Here is a 17153-nt window from a genome sequence, read left to right as displayed (position 1 = left end):
AAACAACAGAGGAGGCATCACAGAGAACTCCTCAGGGTGCTAAGGGGACTTTTAGGAGAGGGGTATCAGTCATAGTAATGACTACCATTTAAGAACCAACTTATTACACTCTGTATACTCTGTGAAATTAATTTTTTGTTCTGTTTTGCTTAACAGATAAGTGGCTGTGGGGTAGAGAACAAGGATATAGCAAGAGGTAAGTTTGGTGTTATGAAGCCCTCCATTCAAGAGGGCAAACCAGTGTCCAAATGGGAGTTCTGGAGCAGGGAGCCTGAAGAGCACAGTGAGCAAGAGAGCTCCAGGGAAAAGGAAAAGTAATGGCGATTCTAAGGAGGAGGGAGCCCCAGGCAACAGCAGCCTCAGTCATCAGGAACTTTAAAGCCATTCTTCTGCGTCCAAAATTTTCTCTTGAGGAGACGTCAGGATCTTATAAAAGTACATTTGAAGAGGCTTAGGGCATCTTTAGAGAACCTTTATCTCACAGATGCTCAAAAGCAATCTTACCCCTAGAAGTACCACACAACGGAGACCAAGGACTTCACTGCCTGTGTTTGGGTGGCACTTCACAGACGCCCCATAGGAAAAGAGCTCTTGCACCACGTGCTGAGTGATTATCAGAGCTTACAATTCCTCCACGTTCGATCACAACTCCAGTTAAGAAATCTAATTTGTTACCCTAGAAAATACTGTTTTCTCTCCATAATTCATAGAGTACATGAAGAACGACTTTTTCTGGGTTCACTCACATACCTGCCTTTGCTCTGAAGGAACGGAATGAGGGTTGCCTGACCTGAACCCTGGCTCTCCCAAGAAACTCACCTGGTGCCTGTTCTGCCACTTAACCATACCCTGGCCTCCCCACCAGGGTAAGAAGCCTATCCAGAGCCCTGCAGCTAGTCAACGGTGGAGCCCATGTGCAAATTCAAGACAAGTATCTTACTAAAGAGATCCGAAAGGAGTAACTCTACACCAGACAAGAGTATCCTCCTCCCAGACCCTCGAAATTCTCCGGTTGTGTCAAATGCTTCCCCCACAGTCTCTGCTTGAAAGATTTGCTCCTAGCTTCAGAGCCCAAACTGCAAAACATTTAGTCTTTGCTCATGCAGCAGCTCAATACAAAACCCTTAAGCACCCAAGGCTTTTCTCTCCACAAGACTTTGTTTCCTTCCACGAAACACTGCAAGAACCCCGGATTCCCGATTTCCTAGCCGAGCTGACCGCTTTCCTAGACTGCTATACCAGGCATAGCTAAACTGAGCCCCTGCGCAGCGCCCTCCCTCTCGGAACTACGCTGGTAGATCAGACGCCTCTGCCCAGAGGCCAAAGGGCATCTGCCTGAGGGCCCCGCCCCGTCGGGACCTTCCGAGCCCGAGCGGCAGGGCGCGCCGCCGGACTACGTTTCCCACAGTGCTCCGAGACGCCGGGACGCCCAAGGCCCGGGACCCGGCGGGCGGGCTCGCGCGCAGCCTCCTGGGAGTTGTAGTTCCGTCCGCTCGCGCCGGCGCTGCCGTGGGCTCGGCGCCGGCCTTTGTCTGTCTGCGGGCGCGCGCCGCTGCGGTGAGTGAGGCCGCGGGCCGGGTCAGTGCGCCCGGGCAGGGCGGGGCCGCGTGGGCGGGCCGTCGCCCCCGGCCCTCCGCGGCCCTGAGCAGGCCCGGCGGCCTGAACCCCGAGGGAGGCCGCCCGCGAGGGGAGAGGCGTGCGGCCCGCAGAGAAGGGTCCAGCTGGACCGGAGAGCGGGGCTCCGAGGTCCAGCACGCAGGGCGGGCCGGGGGGTCCTGAGGCGGGGGGGAGGCCGTGCCCGCGGGAGCAGGGGCCCCCGACCGCCGCTCCGCAGGACCGAGCCTGGGTGAGGGCCCCGCGCCCTGGAGACGCGGGAGGGGGAGGCCGCAGGCAGGTGTGCCCGGGGGCCTGCAGTGAGGATTTGACCACACGGTCTGGGGAAAATGCCGCCTCTCCAGGGAGGGGGATGGGAGAGAAGACATTGTCAGGGTGGAGAATGGGAGAAAGGACCAAATGGATTCAGATGTGAATCACCCCTACCCTCATCTAAACCTGAGACTGTCGCCCAAGAGGTTCCAGAGACAGCAAAGTTTACCGCCTCCGCTAGGGCTCTCCTGAGGACTCTCAGCTTTAGGCCTTGGGTCTGCGGGTCCTCTCCGAGATCCTTCACATTTGGTTCTTTTATTCTCCCAAGAGTTACCTGATACGACAGTGTTATTAACCTATTTAGTTCCCGAGGAAATAGAGCCAGGGCTGTTTGGTTACTTGTCCAAGGTTGTATGGGGGTAGGGGAGAAGTCAAGGCAAGAATCCAAGGCTCTTAGGGCCTAATTCTGAATCTTTACAAAGGATAAATAACCTTTCTGGTAGGAAAAGCAATTTTCTATTAATAAAGCCACTTCTCCAAAATCTTCAGGAGATTATTTCCTCAGATTTGTGACCTAGGGAGAAAAATAAAATAATCTCCCTTTATTAACCAAGGCAGTTCCTGAGACACAGCTGAGCTTTTACTTGTTGGAAGATCTCATAGCATGTGGAGAGGCAGAGCTATAGATTCTACCCACTTGTTCTGACCAAACTAGTTGCTGGATTTCCTAGGGACAGAGTCCAACCTGAGGCACCAGGTTTTGTGCACTTTGCAGGGACTCTTGATGGATATGCAGTTGTTGAGCAGTAACACCCTGAACTAGCAAATGAATGTCCTATAGCATTCTGGTACCCTCATAAAGGATTCCTTTTTAGTTTCTCCTCCAAATTGGAGCTGAGGCCTCCAAATACAACTTTAAAATGCTTCTCCAGTCAAAACAAATGTAGCATAATATATAGTTGTCAAGACCAGGTGCTCAGGTTAACAAAACAAGAATTGTAATTATTTGTAATTATTTACTATTTCAGTAAATCAGGAGGCCAGCATTTTGATGAGATATATTGGAGGGAATATGCACTGAACCACTGCATAAAGTACAGATTTAGTAATTTGGGTCATAAAGTAAGGGGGAAAAAAAGATACAGATAATATGGAGCAAGAGGATTCCTAGGATCTTGAAGAGTAGTAAAGTCTGGTCAAGCACTGTTATATTCTGTTCCATTTTATAAAAGTTCTCACCAGCTCTTTAGTGAAACTAGAGACCTGTCTAGTGTAAAGGCATAGACTTTAGATCTCGAAAGTCTTGAATTTGATCCTTTGTCCACCCTGGACTCCTTATTGGCTCTGAGAGTTTGGGCAGGTTATTTATCCTAGTTGGAGTGCCTTGGGCTTGGTTTTGAGAGTCTAAAGTAGGTCTTCCTCTTCCAAGAATTGACAAGTATTTACACTTAGAATTGGTATTCTCATATCTTGAAGAATAGGAGAGGGGTGGATCTGGATCTGGAATCTCCTAAATAATGTTAAAAGGTAAACATATGAGATCTCTTGCTTTGTCCTTATAACTTAGGGGGAACTGGAGGGGAGAGCTAGAGCCATTTTCATCTTAGAACAAATCATGAAGGCTGAAATGTTGTTTTTTTTTTAGATGCTGAGATGCTGAATTCCTTTCAAGGCTTGAAGGATAAAAGAGTAGGTGCTTAGGTCGGGGAAGGAAGTGGGAAATCCCAATCACATGCCAAGGCTAAAGTACAAACAAGAGTGACCATTATCTTGGGATTGGCAGGAAGAGATATATATGTTCTCTGCTTCCCCACCTCATGTTTCCACTGTGACTCATTTATGTGTGGTCATGGTACTTTTTGGCCAACTTCGCAGTTACATTATAAGTGATTACATCACGCCAATCCAGATTTCCTCCATTTACTCCTACCCCAAACTGCAGCTCCTATTGACTTTATGCTTCTCACCTATTAATTCTCCTGCCCTTATCTGTTGTTTTTGTTGTTCTGTTTTTTGTTTGTTTTTTCCTTTTCAGGTGTTCAAGAATAGCCCATGGAAGAACCATATGAAGAGGTGGTGATTAAGGTCATACAGCAGGCGTGGACATGTTTGGATTTCCAACAGCTACCCTGCTGGACTGTCATGGAAGATATGCTCAGAATGTAGCATTTTTCAGTGAGTGAGTCGGTTGATTGCTGAGATGACCTCAAATGACAATATTCAGTGTTCCTGTACTCAAGCACTGGTCAGCAGGCTGAGGAAGTAGAGGAGACATTCCTTTAGAGGAGTTTACTATTCCTGGGGACTACAGGGAAGGCCTGCAAGCCAGAATTAGAAATAACATTAGAAATAGCAAGAAAATGATCTTGATATGGAGGTAGTTTTGAGGTAGTCTCTGAAAAAAATGAATAAGCAGCTTTATATCTCCGCACAATCACTGAATAAGGGTAAGGCAAGAGAACAAGGAGGAAATCTTCTTAGGATGACTCCAAGAAAACTGTTAATAGTGATAAATGGACCCATAATAAAGTGCAGTAAGAGACTCAGATGTAGAGCAGTATGGAAAACACTGTCGGCATCTGCATAGGAAATATTTGAGAATAACTTCCAAGCCAAAATTGATTTCAGTTCCACTGTAGCTTAGTAGACTGAAATAGCATGGATATTAAGGGGGACATTTCCTTGGATCAGATTCTATAATTTTCCTACTTTGATCTAAGATATCAGACAAACTATTTAACTTCCTTGAGCTCCAGGCTCTTCATCTGTAAAATGGGACAATAAACTACCTTGCAGGGTTACTGGGACTAGAGATAACAGATGTAATGTATCAAAGATTCTGATACATATTTTCTGATGTCATGGTGCTTACTTGTCAGGACAACAGATTGGTGCAGAGATAGATTTCTCATGTATTGGTCTCTTCAGGCCCCAGTATCTAATTTTACAGTTTTTCTTAATGTAATGCCTCCAAAATTTTAAAGCTTTCAGCCCTACACAACCTGGATCCATACCTGTTTTGGAGTCAGATAAAACTTGGGTATGGGGCTTTAATATGTAGTTTTCTTAATTTTTCTGAGCCTGTTTTCTTATCTACAAAATGGAGATAATCATGTCTACCTTACCAGATTCTTTGGGAGGCTAAATTAAACTAAATTTAGAGGCAGAATACTACTGTGGATCATGCCTGCATTCAATATCAACTCTACACTTAGCTAGCTCCAAGATCTGTGACAACCTCCCTATGCTTTCTTTTTATTTTTTATTTATTTATTTATTTATTTATTTATTTATTTATTTATTCATGAGAGACACAGAGAGAAGGAGAGGCAGAGAGACACAGGCAGAGGGAGAAGCAGGCTCCTCGCAGGAAGCCCAATGTGGGACTCGATCCCGGGTCTCCAGGATCAGGCCCTGGGCTGAAGGCGGCGCTAAACCGCTGAGCCACCCGGGCTGCCCCTTTTTTTTTAATTTATTTTTTATTGGTGTTCAATTTACTAACATACAGAATAACCCCCAGTGCCCATCACCCATTCACTCCCACCCCCCGCCCTAGTTCGTTTCCCAGAGTTAGCAGTCTTTATATTCTGTCTCCCTTTCTGATATTGCCCACACATTTCTTCTACCTTCCCTTATATTCCCTTTCACTATTATTTATATTCCCCAAATGAATGAGAACATATAATGTTTGTCCCTCTCCGACTGACTTACTTCACTCAGCCTCCCTATGCTTTCATTTCTTTATCTGTAGCACTCTCATAGGATTGTTTTCAGGATTAAATTATCTATGCAAAATTCATAGTATAATGTCTGGCACATAATAAGCATTCAAAGCATTGTTTCTTTTTTCCCTATTCTTCTCAGCATATTGGTGCATCTTACATGACTTCCCTCTCATTTTACCAGATGTGATGACAGAAGCCCACCACAAATATGATCACTCTGAGGCCACAGGATCCTCAAGCTGGGATTTCCAGAATTCTTTCAGAAGAGAGAAGCTGGAACAAAAATCCCCAGATTCTAAGACACTACAGGAAGATTCACCTGGAGTGAGACAGAGGGTCTATGAGTGTCAGGAATGTGGAAAATCCTTCAGGCAAAAAGGTAGTCTAACCTTGCATGAGAGAATCCACACTGGTCAAAAACCCTTTGAGTGTACCCATTGTGGAAAAAGCTTCAGGGCCAAAGGCAATCTTGTTACACATCAGCGAATACACACAGGAGAAAAGCCCTATCAGTGCAAGGAGTGTGGGAAAAGCTTTAGTCAACGAGGTAGTCTGGCCGTTCATGAAAGACTCCACACTGGACAGAAACCCTATGAATGTGCTATTTGTCAGAGAAGCTTCAGAAATCAAAGTAACCTTGCTGTTCATAGAAGAGTTCACAGTGGTGAAAAGCCCTATAGATGTGATCAGTGTGGAAAAGCCTTCAGTCAGAAAGGAAGCTTAATTGTTCACATCAGAGTCCACACAGGCCTGAAACCCTATGCCTGCACACAGTGCAGGAAGAGTTTCCACACCAGGGGCAATTGTATCCTGCATGGCAAAATCCACACAGGAGAGACACCCTATCTGTGTGGCCAGTGTGGGAAAAGCTTCACTCAAAGAGGGAGTCTGGCCGTGCACCAGCGAAGCTGCTCACAAAGACTCACCCTTTGACCACTCTCTTCAAAGGAAGTTTTCTTTATGAATTAAAAGTACAAAATCCTCAGATCAAGCAACCTATCCAATTCTATGGAATGAATGGAGACTCTTTCAGAAAGACCATCATTGGGTAGGGCAAACTGACTTTTCCCTTTCCCCCCAAATAAGTATGAAAAATAAATGTCTTGTTTATTATCATTATCACATATGTTTCATAATTTGTCAGTTTATTTTGACCTAAGTTCCCAAAGTACCTCCATTAATCTAGTGCATACTTGGGAGATTGTTCTGTGTATAACATATAAATTTTAAATTTGTAAGTTGAACCATTAAATAGATCAGCTCTTATGAATCCAAAGTCTTCTCTTTACATATCCAAATCAATCTTGTATTGGATTCAAGACCTCTGGGAAGATATTCATCCCAAAACACTTGATAGCAAATCTTTATCATCTAGAGAGGTAAATTATATCAAAGGTCTTTGGGCACAGAAATGCTTTAGAAATACTGTGGCTTTGAATAGTAATATAATATTGGCCCCAAAGATACCTGATCCCATTTGAAGATGTATACAGGAATGTTCATATCATCCCAATTCATAATAGTCATAAACTGGACAAAACCCAATATCCAACAATACATAAAGTAGTATATTATAGTATGTTCATATAATGAAATATGACTCAACAATAAAAAATAACAAATGATACATGAAATAATATGGGAGAATCTCAAAGCTTTATGTTGAATGAAAGAACACGCATACACACACCAGGAAAAACTAATTAATAGAATAGAACTAATAGATTCAGCTAGTGGCCAACTATGGGAGGAAGAAACTGGGTAAGGACTGAAAATGGCACAAAGCAACTTTATAGAGTGAAAACATTCTCTATACCTTATTTCAGGTGGTGGATGCTTGGGTCTGTACAATTGTCAAGATTCACTAAGCTCAATATCTACAGTCTGCATTTTTTTTTTCTGTAAAGCATACTTCAGTAACAATGAGGCAGTTTAAAAATACTGCACACAAGTTCCTTAACACTTAACTCATGAAGAGATGGGGGGGTCTGTCACCTCCCCTTGAGTTTGGGTAGGGTTGTGACTGCTTCAAGCACAAAAAACAACTGATGCTACATGATTTCCAAGAATAGGTCTGAAGAGCTCTTTAAAGGTGTGAAAGTTTCTGCATGATTCTCTTGAGACACATACTCTGAAGAAAACCAGCTGCCATGTAAAAAGTCTATCTTGAGGCCACTATGATGGACAAGCTGCATATACATGCTCCAGTTGACAGCTTCAGCTGAGCTCCCAACAGACAGGCAGCATCAACTACCAGCCATGTGAGTGAGTTATTGTAGATGTCCAGCCAAGTGCAACCTTCAGGTGACTTGAAGCCCCATATGACATCTGACCAAAACTGTATGAGAGCCCTAAGTAAGCCTTCCCAAATTCCTAACAGACAAAATCATTAGAGAAATCGAAAGTTATGGTTTTATACCAATAAATATTTAGATTATACAGCAATAATAGAACATTTTCTAAAAGGATAAGATACTGTGAAAAGAAAAGGAAAAATCTGGAAGAACAACTTGAGATTTACTTACTGATTAAACCAAAACAGGAAATTATGATTCATGATTCATCAGAAAACAAGATTTAAAAGTAAACATTTCTTTTGACAAAACAGAAGGCAAAGTATAGATTAATTAACCCAGATACAAGTTACAACATGAAGAAGTAAATGCTGGTCTCCAGCAATCCTGCACTGTAAGAAATTTATTGGATAGATAGATACTCAGTAACAATGAGGCAGTTTAAAAACATTTCCCATAAATTCTTCAACACTAATCTCATGAAGAGATGGAGGTCTTTTTCACCTCTACTTGAATCTGGGTAAGCTTGTGACTGCTTCAGACACACACACACACACACACACACACACACACACACACAGAACTAATGGCACATGACTTCCAAGAATAGATCTGAAGAGCTCTAAAGGTGTGAAAAGTTTCTGCATTAAGTACACACATATCTATATATAGACATCTTAGAATCCTGGTTCTGCAGAAAAGAAATGAGTAAATAAAGAGTAAATAGAAAATATAAAAGATCTTTTATAATGTTCTTTTTTTAAGATTTTATTTATTCATGAGAGACACAGAGAAGCAGATGCAGGCAGAGGGAGAAGCAGGCTCCCTGCGGAGATCCTGATGTGGGACTCAATCCCAGGACCCCAGGATCACACTCTGAGCCAAAGACAGACATTCAACCACTGAGCCACCCAGGTGCCCCTAAAATGTTCTCTTTATACATATGTTACTAAATTTCTTTAAAGATTGCTGGCTGCTTCTATTATAGTAATAACAAAAGAGAACACCAGATTAAGAGGACAATGTAGGAAGATCCTGGATTCACCTCTTCACACATAAACCTAATCTACAGCTACCTATGAAACAATTTCCTCTGGGGGGAAAAAAAAAACCAACAACTAGAAACTCACTGAGTGACTCCAATAGATAACACAAATAAGAAAAAAACTCACACTGAAGCTGGTAGGAGAAGTGGAGACAATTGCCATAAATCCTACCCTTGGTGCAGCAACCCACATTCAGGAGGGAACCCATAACCTGGAGCTTCTTTCTGAGGAGCAAAGACTTTGAGCCCCAAACTGGGTACTCCAACTTTTAAGACTTGAGACATGTGTCCCCAAAACATCTGGCTTTGAAAACCAACAGGACTCACATTCAGGAGACCCACAAGGCAAGGCTAGAGTGAACTGAAAAACAGCTCTTAAAGGGCTCTCACATTTGGACTTACCCCGGGACCAGCATGGAAGCAGCCAATCCAGAAGCATTCAGATTTCCGGTGAAAGAACCTTATTTTCTTATCTTAAAGTGATGGCCTGAGGCACAGGCATCTAATTTAACACACACCTAGGGGCCTTGCATTTCCAGGTATGGAAAATGGCTGGCACCATCTTTCCATTCTCCCTCTGCTTCACTTCAGCCCACTGCTGTCTCCCAGAAAAGAGCTTATAGCTTCCTCTGGCATACCAATTATTGCAGCTGTGGCCCAGGTGGACAACTCTAGTTGCGTGGCTCTGGTAGCCAGTGGGGCTTATGCTCGTGGGTCCAAAGGACTGTAACCAATGGAGAAATAAGTTAACTGGCTCCCACCCTCACGGCACAAGAGACAACAGACCAAGGCACTCAGTCTCTCTATGAAAGAGCCCTATTAGCTTATCTTCATAGATGTGGCCTGAAGGGCAGTATTCTAATTAAACATATAGGTAAGGGCACACTATAATTCTCTCCAGAGACCTCAGAGGGCAGTCATTATCTTCATTCTCCCTCTGCTGTGCTCCATAGCACCAGTATTTCCCAGAGAAAGCATGTCTCTGGTATGCTGGTTTTTATGTGTACAATCCAGAGGACACCCCTTGAACTGTCTTTCTCTAGTGGCCAATAGGGCTTGTATTCTTGTAGCCCAGGGGATTGTTACAAACAAAGAGACAGTTATTGGCTGGCCACCAACCCTAAGGCACTGTGCAGAGAAGAAATTGAAACCCCACCTAGTCTTTCTGGGAAAGAGATCTATTTGCTTGTCCTGGAACATCAGCCTGAGGGACAGGCTTCTGGTTTGGCATACAACTAAGTGCCTACTGAGATACACTAAGAGATGGGTGCTAGTGGATGCCATGTTCATGCTCTCTGCCTCACCCCAGGTCCCTGGTATCTCCCAGAAGGAAACTTGTATACTCACCTGGCACCTAAATATAAGTGACTGCCTGCCACCCAGGGGACACTTCTAGAGCATCTAGCTTTGGTGACCAGTGGGACTTACACTTGTAGTCCCATAGGACTATGTATATTTGCAAAAGTTAGAAGCTATTTCCTGAGCTGAACCTAAGTGCTGCTTGATATCCTACCCTTTGGGACACTGACAGGTCTTAGCACATCCTCTGCTAGTAGGAGGCACTAAAATAAAATAGGCTGCTTGGACAATCATGAAGGCTTGAGAGGTAACCAAGAGTTAGGGCAAGGCTTGCATGATAAGGCTCATCTACTACACAAGTCTACTTCATCAAGACTGGGAAAGGTAACTATTTTATCCAGCACATAAAAACCAACACAGAAAGAAGGAAAATGGAGAAATAGGGGAATATGTTCCAAATAAAAGAACAAGATAAATACTTCATAGATGTGGCCTGAAGGGCAGTATTCTTTTTCCCTTCGGGGGAAAAGTCCTTAATGAAATGGTGATAAGTGAGTTACCTGATAGGGAGTTCAAAATAATGGTCATACAGATGCTCACTGAACTTGGGAGAACGCATGAACACAGTGAGAACTTCAAAAACGGTACAGATAATATAAGAAGAAACCAAATAGAAGTCATAGAGACGAAGAATACAAGAAGTGAATTGAGAAATATTGTAGAAGGACGACTGGGTGGCTCAGCAGTTGAGTGTCTACCTTTGGCTCAGGGTATGATCCCGGGGTTCTGAGATCAAGTCCTGTATCAGACTCCCTGCAAGGAGCCTGCTTCTCCCTCTGCCTGTGTCTCTGCCTCTGCCTCTCTCAATCTCTCTCTCTCTCTCTCTCTCTCTCTCTCTCATAAATAAATAAATAAATAAATAAATAAATAAATAAATAAATAAATAAAATCTTTTTTAAAAAGAAAAATATTGTAGAGGGGTTAAATAATGAAGCAGAAGAAAGACTCAGTGAACTTGAAAACAGGGCAGTAGAACTCACCCAGTCAAAGCATCAAAAAAAGAAGAATAAAAAACAGTGAAAGTACCTTGAGGGACTTATGGGACAACATCATGTGGACCAACATCCACATTATAGGGGTTCTACAAGGAGAACAAAAAGAGGCAGACAATTTACTGGAAGAAGAAATGTCTAAGGAATTAACTTCCTTAATCTAGGGAAGGTAACATATCCAGAACATATCCAGGAATTCCAGAGTTCCAAATAAAATGAACCCCAAAAGACAACAAAATGCTTTATAATTAAAGGGTCAAAAATAAAAGACAAGGAGAGAATCCTAAAAGCAACAAGACAAAAACATCTTACGTGCAAGGAACCACCCCCCCCCCATAAAGGTATCAGCAGAAACTTTGTATGTCAAAGAAAGTGGCTTATATATTCAAAGTGCTGAAAGAAAAAAAAAACTGCCAACCAAGACTATCGTACCAGCAAAAGAAAAAAAAAAAAAAGAAAGTCCTTCTTTATCCAGCAGGATAGTTTTTCAGACCAAAAAAAAAAAAAAGAGTTTTCCAGACAAGCAAAAGCTAAAGGAGTTCATTATTACTAGACCAGCCTTACAAGAAATGTTAAAGGGACTTCTTTAAGCTGAAAAAAAAGGGACACTAATTAGTAGCAGGAAAACATATGAAATTATAAATCTCACTGATAAGGTAAATAAATACATAGTAAAGTCTAGAAAAATCTAATGTAAATGTGGTAGATTAATCAATTATGAAGCAATTATGAAGGTTAATAGACAAAAGTAGTAAGAATAACTATAATAATTATAACTATAATAATTAGTTAAGGGATACACGAAAAAAGTATAAAATGAGACATCAAAAATAAAACATGTGGGGAATAAAAAAAAAAAAAAGCAAAAAAAAAAATGGGGAATGAGAAAAATCCAGAGTCTTAGAATATATTCAAATTTAACTTACCAACTTAAAAGACTATTACAAATTGTTACATGCAAGCTTCAGAAAAAGAAATCTAACATACCACCAAAGAAAATAATCAAATCATAAAGAAGAAAGCAATGGAAGATAGGAATAGAGGAACTACAAAACAGCAGAAAACAATTAACAAAATAGCAGTATGTACATCCCTATCAAATTACTTTAGGTATAAATGGACTAAATTATCTAACCAAAAGATATAGAGAGGCTGAATGGTTAAAAAACAAGACCTAGGGGATCCCTGGGTGGCGCAGCGGTTTGGCGCCTGCCTTTGGCCCAGGCAGGCGGGCTCCCGGTGCATGGAGCCTGCTTCTCTCTCTGCCTGTGTCTCTGCCTCTCTCTCTCTCTCTCTGTGACTATCATAAGTAAATAAAAAAATTAAAAAAAAAAAAAAAAGATTTAAAAAAAAAAAAAAAAAACAAGACCTAGGGATGCCTGGGTGGCTCAGTGGTTGAGCGTCTGCCTTTGGCTCAGGACGTGATACCAGGGTCTAGGATCAAGTCCCACATCAGGCTCCCTTAGGGGAGCCTGCTTCTCCCTCTGCCTATGTCTCTCCCTCTGTGTGTGTCTCTCATAAATAAATAAATAAAATCTTAAAAAAAAAGACCCAGGGTGCCCAGGTGGCTCAGTCAGTTGAATGTCCGACTCTTGGTTTCAGCTCAGGTCATATCATGGGTCATGGGATCCAGCCTATGTCAGACTTCACACTTAATGAGGAGTCTGCTTGAGAGTCTCTTCTTCTGCCCCTCCCCTCAGCTCACACACCTGCATACACACACCCTCTCTCTATAAATCAATCAACCAATCTTGAAAAAAAAAACAAAGACCCATATCTATACTGCCTACAAGATACTCCAGATGTAAGGACAAACACAAACTGAAAATGAGAAGATGGAAAAAATATTCCATGCGAATGAAAATCAAATGAAAGCTGGAGTAGCTATACTTAGACAAAATAAACCTTAAAACAAATACCAAAATCAGAAACAAAGAAAGGCATTACATAATGATAAAGGGGTCAATCCAACAAGAGGATAAAACATCTGTAAACATTTATGCATCCAATATAGGAGTGCCTAAATAAATATATAAAGCAGTGTTAACAGAAATAAAGGGAGAGACAGACAACAATGCAATAATAGGGGACTTTAATATCCCACTTAGATGATACAGACAGAAAATCAGTAAGGAAATATGGCTTTAAACATGTTAGACCAGATGGATTTAACAGATATATAACTTATATATAAGACTATGACAGATATATACAGAACATTCCATCTAAAAGCAATAGAACACATTCTTCTCACATGTGGAACATTCTCTAGAATAGATCATATATTCGGTCACAAAGCAAACCTTAATAAGTTTAAGACTGAAATCATATCAAGATCTTTTCCAATCACAATGGCATGAAACTAGAAACCAATTACAAGAAGAAAATTCACAAATATGTGACGATGAAACTGAACAACCAATGTCAAAGAAGAAATCAGAAGGGAAATTTTAAAAATACCTTATGGCAAATATAAATGAAAATAGAGCATACCAAAACTTATGGGGTGCAGCCAAAGCAGTTCTATGACAGAAGCTCATAGCAACAAATGTCTACATCAGGGAAAAAATGATCTCAAATAAACAATCTAACTTTACACATGAAGGAACTAGAAAAAGAACAAACAAAGCCCAAAGTCAGTAGAAGAAAGGACATAACAAACATCAGAGGAGAAATAAATAACATTGAGACTAAAAAGATAATAGAAAAGATAAAGGAAACTTTATCTTTTTTAAAGTTTGTTCTTTAAAAAGATAAACAAAACTGACAAACCTTGGTGAGCAAAACTCACCAAGAGAAAAAGAGGATTCAAAATCAGAAATGAAGGAGGAGATATTATAACTGATACCACAAAAATGCAAAGGATCACAGAGATCTACTATGAATAATTATAGGCCAACAAATTGGACAGCTTAGAAGAATGGATAAATTTCTAGAAATACACAATCACCAAGGCTGAATCGTGAAGAAACAGAAAATCAGGGATCCCTGGGTGGCGCAGCGGTTTGGCGCCTGCCTTTGGCCCAGGGCGCAATCCTGGAGACCCGGGATCGAATCCCACGTCAGGCTCCCAGTGCATGGAGCCTGCTTCTCCCTCTGCCTGTGTCTCTGCCTCTCTCTCTCTCTCTCTCTGTATGTGTGTGTGTGTGTGTGTGTGTGTGACTATCATAAATAAATAAAAATTAAAAAAAAGAAACAGAAAATCTGAAAAAACTGATTACTAGAGATTAAATCAGTAATCAAAAACCTCTTGACAAACAAAAGTCCAGGATTAGATGGTACACTGGTGAATTCTACCAAGCATTTAAAGGATAACTACAAGCCTTTCTTAAACTTTTCAAAAATTAAAAAAGGAACACTTCCAAACTCATTTTATGAAGTAAGCATTACCTTGATACCAAACCAGATAAGGAAACCACAAAAAAACTAAACTATAGGTCAATATCCCTACTGAACAAAGATACAAAAATCCTCAACAATATATTCATAAAATGAATTCACCAATACATTAAAAGATCATACACCATGACGGAGGGGATTTATTCCAGGGATGCAAGAATGGTTCGACACCCACAAATTATCAGTGTGACACACCACATTAACCAAAGGAAAGATAAAAATCCTATGATCATCTCAATACAGAAAAACATTTGACAAAATTCAGTATCTGTTCATAATAAAAATTCTCAACAAAGTAGATAAGAGGAAACACGTCTCAACATAATAAAGACCATATATGACAAGTCCATGGCCAATATCATACTCAAGGGTAAAAAGCCAAAAGCCTTTCCTCTAAGATCAGAAATAAGACAAGGATGCCCACCATCCCCACTTTTATTCAATGTAGTAATGAAAATCCCAGCCAGAGCAATTAGGCAAGACAAAGAAATAAAAGGCATTTTATTTCAAATTAGAAAGGAAAAAGCAAAACTGTCACTATTTGCAGATGACATGATCTTTATATATAGAAGACCCAGGAGTGCCCAGGTGGTTCAATCAGTTAAACATATAGCTCTTGGGACACCTGGGTGGCTCAGTGGTTGACCATCTATCTGCCTTTGGCTCAGATCATGATCCTGAGGTTCTGGGATCAAGGTCCACATCAGGCTCCCCTCAGGGAGCTTGCTTCTCCCTCTGCCTATGTCTCTGCCCCTCTCTCTCTGTGTCTCTCATGGATAAATAAATTCTTCAAAAACAAAACATACAATTCTTGATTTCAGCTGAGGTCATGATCTTAGTGTTGTGAGATCCAGCCCTGTGTTGGGCTCTGCATTGGGCATGGAGCCTGCTTAAGACTTTCTCTCTCTCTCCCTCTGCCCCTTCCCCACCATGCACACATTCTCTCTCTCTCTAAAAAAAGAAAACCCAAAGAATTACCAAAAAACTGTTAAACAAATGAATTCAGTCAAGTTGAGGATAGAAAATATACAAAATCTGTTGCATTTCTGTACACTAAAAACAATCAGAAAGAAAAATTAAGAAAACAATCCCATTTACAATTGCATCAAAAATAATAAAATAGCTAGAAATAAACTTTAAAAAGGGGGTGGAAATGTGTACAATAAAAAATGTAAGACATTGATGAAAGAAATCAAATAAGAAAAATAAAAGAAAGATATTCCATGCTCATAGATGGAAGAATTAATATTGTTAAAATGTACACACTACTCAAAGCAATCTACATGTTCAATGAAATCCCTGTCAAAACTCTAATGGCATTTTTCACAGAAATAGAACAATCCTAAAATTTGTACTGAACCACAAAAGAGACCCCAAAGAGCCAATGAAATCTTGATAAAAACAAAGCTGGAGGCAACATACTCCCTGATTTCAAACTATAATACAAGCTATCATAATCAACAGTATATATCGACATAAAAGAGACACACAGATCAATGGAACAGAAATGAAAACCCAGAAATAAACCCACAATAAATTAATCTATGACAAGGGGGATTAAATGGGTGATAGGTGTCAAAAGATACAAACTCCCACTTATAAGTCACCCTGCCAAGGCACTCCCTTCACAGAGCACTCTGGAAACCTCCAACCAGAGACCCACTTCAGTCCCATCCACCTGCCAGTGTACCCCCTCTAAGTAGCACCCCATGAACCCTAGGCCCATATTCTGCCTTGGCTCCAGCTACCCTACCAAGGTGTCCCCTGTGCTGAGCACCCCAAGACACCCCAGCTTATATTCTCTTCAGCTTCAGCTGTCCTGCCAGGATACTCTGCACAGAGAACCCTAGGACTGCTTTGGTCCACACCTACTTCAGCTTCACCTGCCTTGCCAGAGTGCCCTCCATACAGAAGGCCCTACCTAAGATCCTAGCCAAAAGCAACAACCACCAAACTTGTGAGCAGGCTTTCAGATCAGTAGTAACCAAAAGAAGTATAATTTGAACCCCAAAATGTGAGTCACGTATGTAACTAAATTTTCTAGCAGACACATTAAAATCATTCTAAATCATTTTAATATATTTAACCTAACCTATATATCCAAAATATCATTTTGACATGTAATAATGTAAAAAAAATTTGGGGATATTTTAGTTTCTTCATACCGTGTCTTCAAATTCAGACCAGCCTCTTTTTAACTGCTCATTAGCCATTTATGGCTATTGTACTGTGACAGCCTCAAATGATTCAACCATGCAACTGTTAAGTCAATTCCGGCCTTGAGTTTTCCCAACTGAGACCCAAGCAACATCATACAGTTAAAAAGCTGTTCCTGCTGTGCCCTTTCTGAATTCTTGATACAAAATCTGTTAGCAGGGGCAGCCTGGGCGGCTCAGCAGTATACCGCTGCCTTCAGCCCAGGGCTTGATCCTGGAGTCCCAGAATCGATTCCCACATGGGGCTCCCTGCATGG

At 41.3% G+C, this 17153-nt stretch overlaps 1 protein-coding gene across 7 annotated transcripts in view; it reads left to right on the top strand.

The window, feature by feature from the left end:
• The first annotated feature begins 1415 nt into the window (after positions 1-1415).
• LOC144301449 (uncharacterized) overlaps positions 1416-17153 on the top strand; it is a 56937-nt gene continuing 41199 nt past the window's right edge. Inside the window, exons 1-5 of one of the 7 annotated variants that reach the window (XM_077878531.1) lie at positions 1447-1557; positions 3512-3555; positions 3902-4041; positions 5731-6297; positions 16835-16846. In XM_077878531.1, coding sequence (XP_077734657.1) covers positions 3972-4041; positions 5731-6297; positions 16835-16846 — 649 coding nt within the window. In that variant the 5' untranslated portion in view covers positions 1447-1557; positions 3512-3555; positions 3902-3971. Of the gene's footprint in view, positions 1558-1625; positions 1747-1781; positions 1847-3373; positions 3394-3511; positions 3556-3901; positions 4046-5730; positions 6714-16834; positions 16847-17153 lie in introns of those variants that run through there. The other 6 variants (XM_077878529.1, XM_077878525.1, XM_077878526.1 and 3 more) reach the window with 6 other exon arrangements.

Source organism: Canis aureus, chromosome 29 (assembly GCF_053574225.1).
Source record: "Canis aureus isolate CA01 chromosome 29, VMU_Caureus_v.1.0, whole genome shotgun sequence".
NCBI classification, from domain to species: Eukaryota; Metazoa; Chordata; class Mammalia; order Carnivora; family Canidae; genus Canis; species Canis aureus.
The sequence above is the reverse complement of the archived record's forward strand: the minus strand, read 5'-3'. Positions and strand labels throughout refer to the sequence as shown.